The sequence below is a fragment of the Cheilinus undulatus genome, linkage group 22 (genome assembly GCF_018320785.1).
Source record: "Cheilinus undulatus linkage group 22, ASM1832078v1, whole genome shotgun sequence".
In the NCBI taxonomy this organism is placed as follows: domain Eukaryota; kingdom Metazoa; phylum Chordata; class Actinopteri; order Labriformes; family Labridae; genus Cheilinus; species Cheilinus undulatus.
Window position 1 is genome coordinate 4,276,694 of NC_054886.1, and position 10,420 is coordinate 4,287,113.

Here is a 10,420-nt window from a genome sequence, read left to right on the forward strand (position 1 = left end):
CAGGAAAGTATTTGGATATCTGCCCTTGAGTATCTTCTGTGAAATCACTTGTGCTTATTCATCTATTTCACAATACAATCAGATTCAAAGGACAAGAGGACCAACGAGAACATCAAGCGTGCTCTCAGAAAGTACGTCAACAAGAACCATAATGAGTGGGGCGTCCACCTTTCTGCTGTGGTGTACAGCATCACCACTGCAAAGCAGGTTGTCTTGCATTGACATTGTATAAATGACATTTTGTATTACTACTAAGATACTTTGCAGTTGTATACCATCTTTTAAGAATGTAGGTTTTGAACTTTAGTTTTAAAAATTGTGATCGATAAGTGCCAGAAAAAAAAGATTAATGGAGAGATTCTCTGTGATCAGCACTCCACCAGGCACAGTCCATATTTCCTCCTCTTCCCCCTTATTGAAAGTTCAGTTTCCAAACAAGCCCCTTAACTTTAATCAAGATCTACAGCCTGACACACAAACTAGAAATTGCTTTGGCCGTTTTGTGTATCAGTGAATTCATTTTTGAAATAAAGTTTGTTAAAAAGATCGATGTATTATTTTGTCAATTTGTTGAATTTGAATAGAGTTTTTGTAAAAAAAAAAAAAAAAAAAAAGGTGACATATATTTGCACATGTGTAGTACAGATCGGGTTTCCAGGACGGATCGGGTAGCAACAGCGCCGTTTGTAGCTCTGCTTCAGGGGTGTGCCGGAAAATAGGTACATGTGGAAATGAAGCAGGATGCGTAAGCTGTTTCCCTGAGGATATTGCGCAAGGCAGCAGGTATTTAATATTACATGAGACCCAAAAGATTCAGGGCTTTAACCACAGATACAGTTCAGCAGGGTTCCCCAATTAATTTTTCCTGATCGCCAAAATATTTCAAGGACAGAAAGCCTAGGGCCAGACATTGGATTTTTTTAAATTTGCTAAATTTTTTCAGGTCAGTCATAAATACGCTATCCTTGTATCAGGTGGCAATTTTGTCCCATTTCTAACATTTTTAAGACCCACTGATGCTAAATCTACAAGACTGGAATATCAATTATAAACATTCATTCTGTATAACTGTTTTTGGCTTTAAAACTAGTCCTAGTTTCCCCTAGTTATTGTCCACAATATCTGACCTCACCCTGAGATTATTTCACCTGACCTGAGATCAGTGCAGAGTCTGGAAAGAGAGAGGGGGGGAGATCCTGCGGAGATGTTTCCCTGACTGCTCATAGAGCTACAAACCCTCACCTACTGAGTGAAAACTTGACTTATAAACATGTCTGCACTACTACAGTCATTCCTGTGCATGTCCGTTCTCTCTGAATACACCTGAGATCACTGCACACATCATGAAGTGGCTAATCTCCGTGCGCAATTTAGAAGCCTTTTAGTGCTGCGCCAAGACCAAAACTGCCAAACCTCTGAAGTCATAGGACAGTCTGTGTCCACATTAGGATTAAATATTCCATTATAAAGACTTTGTTTTATCGTTGTGAGAGGAATTTTTACCATTTGATGAGACCTATACAGAGATAAATACGCTGCAGGATTTATAAACCATGTCCTGTATAAACGTGATTAAGACCACAATTGCACGTCTTGTTGACATTAAATTAAATCATATGTAAATAAATGTAGTTGATATTAGTTTGGCATTACACATTTTTATAATTACTGATTAAATCAGGCTGGAGATTGAACTGAGTCTCTCACCAAAGCAAGACACAATGTCTGCATTTGTGGCTAACGGACTGTTACGCAGGGAAAGTATTTGCTATCCTGAGAGCAGCTGTTTAAATCCCCCACAGGGATAGAAGTTTGGTTTTAAAAGGAAAAAACCTCTGAGTTTCGTTAGGTCTGAGATGCAGAAAACTTGTCAGAGGTGCGGGCAGAGCTGGACTCTATGAGAATCCGTGCAGCTGTGCACAGTGGTTAAATTCTTCATCTTAAAAAAAAGAAAAAACTCATTTAGACAAAAATAAATCCCTTTCCTTCGATCTTTAAAATCATGCAGGCTGTATCAGACGCTTTTTGGAAAGCATGTTTGCAGAGCTGAGGTGATGAAGTAGGTGCGCTCTGCTGTGTGCGTCTTTTTACGATGTTCCTCCCTGCTCTAAAGAGAGTTCAGTGTACCACATTTAACTCATTTATTGCATCATATTACATCCTTTCCTTGCTATAGATATAGAAATATCATGATAAATTAGTGAAAATTTGTATTTTAAACACCTTAGTAAGTAAATATTGAAAATTATTATTATTTTTTTAAATTTTCTTCTTTCTTCCCAAATGCCTCGCGGGCCAGATACCACCTGCTGGCGGGCCGGACCTGGCCCGCAGGCCGCCATTTGGGAATGGCTGCAGTACAGTCAAGCACACGCTCGATGTTCACATGTTGGCCATATTTTGTGTTGTTCCCAGAATAAATCCCTGCCTTATACCCAAAAAACATAATTTTATAAACTAAAACATTCTGTCATGTTACAGTTCTTGATTTGTTATACTCCTGAGTTTCTCTTGTGTTTTTCTGTTTATTCTGTATATTTTTCACAGTTCTATTTTTAATTTGAATTTAGGTTTTCTTTAAGTTTTGTCTAGTTTGTACTTCTGGTATTTTGAGAGTGTTTCATGTCTAGTTTAACTCCCTGTGTTTGTATTTGTTTCCTTGCTCCCCTCCTAGTGTTTCTTATGGTTTGGATATCTTCCCACTTCTCCAGTGTTCCTGTGTATTGTGAAGTTTCCTGTTTTATTTTGTAGTTGCCTTCCCTGTGTGTGATTCAAGTTTTTCCATAAAGCTCTCTACGTACTGTTCTTGAGCTAATCTGAAGGCCACATGAAGTTTGGAGGTCTGTAGCAATTGATTTGGAGAAAGTTAGCGACCTCTGTACACAGTTCCCGGTCGCCTCCACTCTGTTATAATACCACTGACAGTTGACTGTGGAATATTGAGGAGCGAGGAAATTTCACCACTGGACTTGTTGCACAGGTGGCATCTTATCACAGTACCACGCTGAAATTCACTGAGCTCCTGAGAGCGACCCATTCTTTCACAAATGTTTGTAGAAACAGTCTGCATGTCTAGGTGCTTGATTTTATACACCTGTGGCCATGGAAGTGATTGAAACACCTGATTTCAATTATGGCAGCCCACCAGAATCCACGTGTCCCTCTGGGCTGCCCCATGACTGCCCACCTGATTTTTGATTGAATTAATTTATAAAGGCCTAATTAGGCCTCATTTACCTGTTAAATCTAAACATTTAATTTTCAGATATGAAAAACATTTCATGTCAGTGGCTTTTAAATACATAAAGGATTGTATGTAAATGTAGTGTATGTCAAGATACCTTTGTGATAAAGGTTACAAAGCCAAATCCGATATGAGATTATGATGAAAAAGACATTGCCAATATGTGGACAGTTCAGAGGTGATGGACACTGCTAATGCTTACGCTGTGAATGTTTCTACTAATTCACTATTTTTGTTTGTCATTGTTTTGCTTTTTATCTACATAGATTTAGTTAAATGGTTGGTAAATTCTCTTTACTTTTATTTTAGTGTACTATTTAGTTTTGTTTTCTCTTATTATTTGTAACTTTTTCATTGCTGTTAATGTTCTAAAAGGCAAAAAGTGAATTACAAAAAAAAACATCAACAATTTGGTTTTTGACAAGAAGTTAGTTGAACAAATTTTCTAGGTTTCGAGATTTTTGCATTGTGTTGCTTTAAAATCACAGTTTCCTTGTTTTGTTCTGTCAAATTTATTTGAAAGCAAACTAAAACTAAGGAGAGCCTGCTCTCTTAGTTTTTAACCTTATGATGTTTTTTTAGAAATAGATTTTTATGGTCTCGGTCTTGTCTCATTTTCAGACTCTACTCGGTCTTGACTCCTTAAAGTCTTGGTCTCTGTGCACTCTGGTCTCAGGCATTTTCTGGTCTTGACTTAAACACATAGCCTGTTTGATGGAAAAAAAAACTTTTTCCCACATGCTGTGCTATTAAATTGTCTCCTAAAGAGTGAAGCTCTTTTGAATTAATAAATATTCAATTCCATGTTGTTGTTTTTTTAATTTAAACTCACATTTACCGATGTAGTGCTGCAGACGGGGCCTGTGCCCACTGGTGACAGTAGCAGTCACTCATTCAAATAAAGTTTTCTAGACATGAGAGCACAATATGGAGAAAATTACTGCAGAACATAGTCATATAGGACCCATTTCACATAATTTTGTGCATAAAAATGTAGCATAAATAAGTTTAAAAAACAGACTAATCCCCAAAGACAAAGAAGCATTATGAAGAGAAAGTGTTTTAAAAGTTGGGTTTGCAGGCTTGAGAGTGCTGAGGATCATGTCAGAGATAAATCAGCATCCCCCAGTATCACAGCTCCTCCCATCACAGATCACACCTCAGACCAAACTCTCATAAACTCTCATGAGTCCTGCCCTGCTGACTGCAAGGTGTCAACTGCACGTGCTCATATCAAAGCATTCTCTCTGCTGAGAGAATGGCTTCTCGCCTACTTATTGGAGAGATGAGAGACAGCAGCTAAACCACAGCAGGAGAGGTTCCCCTCTACTTACACTGTTAAACTATAAAGTACATGTTGACCTACTTAGCAAACATTTATCCACTGAGTAAGAGTCGGACTGCTACTGAACACTCCCTCTATTTATATTAAACCCACTTTGACTAAGTAACAAACTTTACTACAGTGCAGGCGTACCGTACGGACAATGATGAGCGTTACCTTGGTAACAGTTTTCCTCTTTACCTCCAGTAAGTACAACCATCTTTATTTTACCATTCTGCATAGTAAACTACCAGAATTACTCACTGTTCTAAGCTGTTTTAAAACAAATTTTTCTGATGACTCTTCTCTGTTCAGGTTGTATTTCTTTCTCCGTGTGTGAGTTTCATACTATGGACGCTCAGCCTGGAGTAGACGTCATGCTGCTGTGCTCCAATTTTACCGATGTGCCCATTCACATCGGCTGGTTCAGACTGAACAAAACATCCAGCGTCAGACAAATCTCCTCCATGTTAACCGCTGGTAGAAATGCTTCTCTCTTTGGTGAATTTCAACATGGCCGCCATGAAATGACATCCAACTGCTCTCATCTGTTTCTCAAGATCAGACAGGTGGATTCTAGTGACTCTGGATTATATTTCTGTGGATTTAACAAAAATAACACCACCGTTATTGTCAGTGCAACGTCTTTTAAAGTCCAAGGTAAGATGCTATAAAGTTACAGCCTTTCATATTTGATAAACACATTTTTAGACAGAATTGTGACTTCTACTACTCTTCCTGTAGGAGCATTTGATGGATTAAGCAGCCCTATGATCCTGATCCTGGGTGCTCTGGTTGTTCTCCTCACGATTGTCATCTTAACTCTGGTTGTTATAATCAGAAAACGTCCTGCAGGTATTTGCTGATGCATAATTTCCTGTAGAATAACCAGCCAAAACCATTTATTTAACCATTTAATGACTAGATGTTTTATTTTTGTTGTTTAGCCCATAAAGAGGAACAGAATCCACCGCTACATAAGGTATTAAAGATTTTTATTCTGATTTCGCATTTTTCTGCATGTTTTTGTCTACATTTATCTCATTCTAATGTGTATTATTTACAGAATGTGGGTTCTGATGATGTGACCTATGCAGCGGTGCAGTTCCATGCAAAAGCAAACAGCAGGAAACGGTCTGCAACAGAGAACAATCAACAGACAATTGTTCTGTATGATGCAACAGCAGAGAGCAGCAATAGTCAGTGTGTGGATCTCAAACCAGATGCCGCTTTTTAGTGAGCAGGAATAGCTCTTAGGGTCTTACCTGGAGAAATATTTCCCCCAGAAAACCTTCAAACCTTTATTTTTTGTCGCTGTATGTATTTCCATCGTATGTGTGTAAGAAAGAACATGCGAGATAATTATCACTTATTCTGCAGAAAACCTGTTCCAAACTTGACTTTGTACATAATGCATTTTTTTGTAAAAATGAACAAAACCATCATCTGATGAAGGTGACACCAAGCTCTCTACCTGCTCGGATTTCTATATTATTTTCAGTAATTATTGGCGCTGGATTCTGGCTCTTGCAAATGTTTAGAAGAAAAGTGAGAAATTGTTCTGTGTGCATTTGTATTTCCATGTTTAAAGCACCTCTTTTTCATTCATCTTTAATTGACATGAAATTAAAGTAGTCCGAAATTAATTTCTATTTTCACAAACGTCTTGAATTCCTATCTCACTCCAATTAGTCCTTCATTGTTCATTAATTAGTCCTTCATTGTTCATTAGTTTTAGACTTTTCCTCAGCTGATTCCCACCAATTTGCCTTTTATTTTCCTTTATTCCCTTGTTATTCCTCTGAAGGTCTGCTGTTATTTTTGATGCACATTTTCAGTCTGTAAGCTGAAAAAATGTCACACACTGAAACCTTGCATAAGTCTGATACATTTTATTCACAATGACTAAGAAAATTAATTTTAAAAAAGGCAAACCGCATCGTACTACAAAGAGAAAAAAAGTAGTGAAAATGATTATGTGCCTCCCTGAAACACACTCACTGACAGAGATGGTCATTCAGCACCAGTTTATTCATCACAGCACCGTGCCAGGTTGGAGAGATGGAGAGCAACGTTTTTATTCAGACTGTTTCATGGCAGTTAGTACAAACTTTGGCACACTATTGATTTCGTGGATGATATCAGCGTACTCAAGCAAAGCGCAGCGTTTAAAGTGAGGTTTCAGTGCGAGAGGAGGAAGGGGCTGAGCGAGCAAGAAGGCAGGAAGGAAGCAACAGGTGACAGTTTCAGTATCAGTGTGCAAGAATGATCAACACTTCTGAAGTTTGTTTTTCTTTTTAACATGCTAAAATTTTGAATGAAAAGCTGACTCAATGTGCAAAGGCCTTTATTTCCAGCTCTTCACCCCAACACTTAGGTACATTCACACTACAGGCCTTAATGTTCAATGCTGATCGTTTTGCTCTGATCTGAGCTTTTTGTTTTCTGTTCACACTGCGGTCAAATTCCAAAAGATCAGATATGCATCTGATTAAATACCACATATGAAGGTGGCCTGAATCTGATATTAAAACTGTCATAAAGAAATTCAATTTGAGTTATATGAGCAAAAAAACAAGATTGTGGTCACTTTTAACTGCAGTGTTAACACAGCTTTATTCCAGGCATTCTCGAATTTCCCACTTTTTTACTTTTTCCACTTTCTTCCCCTCTTTCCCTTCTTATCTTTTCAACCTCTCTTCCAAATATTCACCATTATTCCACCTATATTCCACATTTCCCCCTTTTTCCCCAGATATTTGTTTATCCTGCTTTATCGCTCCTTAATCACCACTTATTCCCCCTTACTTCCCCTTTCACACCTTTATTATTCCCTTACAGTTTGAGGCTACCACTTTTGTGTTATGGCATACTGTAATGCACTAATTCATCATGAAAGAGTCTTATTTTGTCATTGAAAACATCATTATTGGTTAAAAATGACAGCCTAAGTGTGTGGGCTCTCACTTCCCACATAAGCAAGTGTCATTTAATAGTCTGAACAGTTAAATAATTCCTTTGCAAAGATGACAGAGAAGTTTCTTACTTTAACATCATAGTAGAGTCCCTTTAAGTCTATGCTTTTGTCCAGAAATTCAACATATCAGTACAGAAATGTTAAATATACTGGATTTACTTGCATTTCCCCTGGGGATTAATAAAGTGTCTATCATCTATTTATGTATTTCTTTTGCACAGCTGGAAATACTTGACTCCATTTTCAGTGTTGTTTATCGCTGTCCTTGTAAAATTGTTCTTATAGCCACCCACTGCGCAATGCGACATCGGAGTGACGTCATAGCTATGTCATTGTTGAACGTCTAATTTGGTCCACTGAAGGGTTTGTTTTGCAGCGCCAGGCAACGTCTTCTTTCAATGTCTGTTGAACGTCTAGCGTTGACGTCCGTCCCACTGCGAGATTTGACGTCTTTTCTATCATATTTGGGACGTTCAATTGAAATGTCAGATTGACGTCTTTTCTGTCATATTTTGGACATTATATTGTAACGTGGGATTGATGTCTTCTGTCATATTTTGGACGTTATATTGTAACGTGGGATTGATGTCTTCTCTGTCATATTTTGGACGTTATATTGTAACGTGGGATTGATGTCTTCTGTCATATTTTGGACGTTTAATTGCAACATCGGATTGACGTCTTTTTCCGCCGTCTTCTGAACGTGACATTTATAGTCCTAGTGTGGTCATTTTTTGACGTCTATTAGACACTTTTCCAGAGGGTGGAGCACATGTTTCCTACCAGTTAATTTTCCAGAAGTTTGGATCAGCAGCAGAAAATGCATTACTCCTTTCATTGGTCTCGTTATCACCTGCTGCTGAGAAAATGATCCTTTTCCAAAAACGCCGTTTGGTTGTCTAACTGGAGATGAATACAACACAACTCCTTTTCCAACTCACTACTGAGCCAAACTAACGGAAAATATCTGATAAGAAACATGTCCTCCACCTTGTGGAAACATGGGACTACAGTCATACACATACAAATAAACCACAATTCAGTAACCCCATTTCAATTTTTATTCAAATATAAACAAACAATTACTTGCAATAAAGTTTTCTTCAGTGGCTGGCAGGTGGTTGTCCGGGCATCGAGAATCCTCCACCTCCATGTCTCTGTGGCGCATGTTTGAGGTGCTCAGACAAATTTGCTCTAATGTACTCCTCCGTGGCTGTGGAGTTAAATTTCATTATCCCTCCTGCAAACAAAGAGACAAATGATTTAGATGTATGCAAACGTAATTGTCAGTCGTCACCATATTCGTAAGCAAAAATATGTTTCCTGTGCATCCACTACCAATACTGGATTAATACAAAACCATCTCAGCAACTGTTAACTGAAATACCCACGTTTAGCTGTGTTGCTCATTGCACAAATTGTAAAGGTGAATAATCAGGCTTCCAACGTTATAAAATACAACACCAATTGGTATTATTAAAGTTTCCAAACTTTTTTTGAGGAGTTTATTTTCAGAGAATTGTGACTATACCATCTTTTACTTTTAACTTTGCTGTCTTTGCTTCTTCCTTTTGGGAATAAAATCTATATCTATCAAGTTATAATTAGCATGTTTTGTTTTTGTTTTTTTAAGTCAGAAGGGAAGGAAATGGTTCCCAAGTTATTTTTTATAGACTGGTCAGCTTGAAACTTGGGCTTACCTTGTATAGCTCTATAAACCTTTGTTCCCTCCAAAGGCCTTTTCCCCTTGCCCTCAAATTAAATTGGGCCATAAGGCCATTGGTGAAGAGCCTAAAAAAATGCATTTAAATAATTAAATGTCAAGTATACATGTAGGAACAACAATACACATTAAATAAACCCTTCACACTAGCTGATCAGTGTTTCTTGGGTGGTCCTCCTGTTATCCCTTATCTCCTTGTCAAGCACAGCTGCTCTATAATCTAACTATACATTTGGTTGTGAACTTGTATTTTAATTTAATTTTCAGCTATTCGGACATGCTCAGAAAGAAGGCAAATGATAAAAAAATTAAAAAACTAAAAAAACCTGGCTTACTTGTAACAGTCGTATATCCCTACCTCACCATCACCCTATATCCTGTGATAAATTCCCATTTCCCTTAGATACTGTAGCAGTATCTTTCCCTGCACCCTATCCCCCATGTTTGACGCGCCTGTGTCTGAGGGACCGCTGCAGTTGTCTGCCGAGGAGCAGACACATAGTTCTGGCTTTTTCAGGCAATGAGCAGCATCACTGAGAGTTATTGACAAAGTGTGGTAATCAAACACGGTTTACCAGTAATTAAAACAGGAAACGGTAATACTATCAGAAATTTTACCGCGGTTTATCATTTTACCAGTAACCGTTACATCTCTTACGTATACAACATAGAATTAAATAGGTTAACCAAACTTACCTCCAATTTTGAGGAACACTTTCTTCTTTTTCTTTCGGCTTCTTCTTTCTTCTTTCAGCCTGGAACACGTCTCACCACCAGGGATGCAGGTAGAAAGGCTGAGTTAAAACGCATGCTGCCAATTAGTAATGTGCGGATGGATACGGAAATGGCGATACCTCTGATACCAGATCTTTATGCTTTAAAATCAATTCTCAAATCAAAATATCAATACTTTTGACACGTCTGCCATCTGAGGTAATGTATATTATTAAGATTAACACAGTGGAAAGTAACTAAACTATGGAGATTTTGTCTTAAATACACTGTTGGTGGGAACTACTTTTCCTTCCGCCTGAGTAAGCACAGCTGCACGTCAGTCACATGACTCTGTTTATGAAGCTCTGGCTGAATCTCAATCTCCCCCCTAAACCCTGAGCGCTCTTTGACAAGTGACTGGACCTGGAAAGTGATTGA

General features: G+C 38.1%; 1 protein-coding gene and 1 long non-coding RNA gene across 2 annotated transcripts; one reads left to right on the plus strand and one right to left on the minus strand.

The window, feature by feature from the left end:
* The first annotated feature begins 4,705 nt into the window (after window positions 1-4,705).
* LOC121504976 lies at window positions 4,706-5,805 on the plus strand. The gene is made up of 5 exons (XM_041780091.1): window positions 4,706-4,774; window positions 4,884-5,228; window positions 5,313-5,423; window positions 5,516-5,550; window positions 5,635-5,805. Exons 1-5 carry the CDS (start codon window positions 4,732-4,734, stop codon window positions 5,803-5,805), a joined length of 705 nt encoding a protein of 234 aa, XP_041636025.1. The 5' UTR covers window positions 4,706-4,731.
* Window positions 5,806-8,592: 2,787 nt separating this feature from the next.
* LOC121504068 lies at window positions 8,593-10,052 on the minus strand. Its single transcript, XR_005991428.1, has 3 exons — window positions 9,965-10,052; window positions 9,246-9,336; window positions 8,593-8,785 (listed from the first exon to the last, which is right to left on the minus strand). It is a non-coding gene; the product is annotated as an uncharacterized LOC121504068 (long non-coding RNA).
* Window positions 10,053-10,420: the final 368 nt, after the last annotated feature.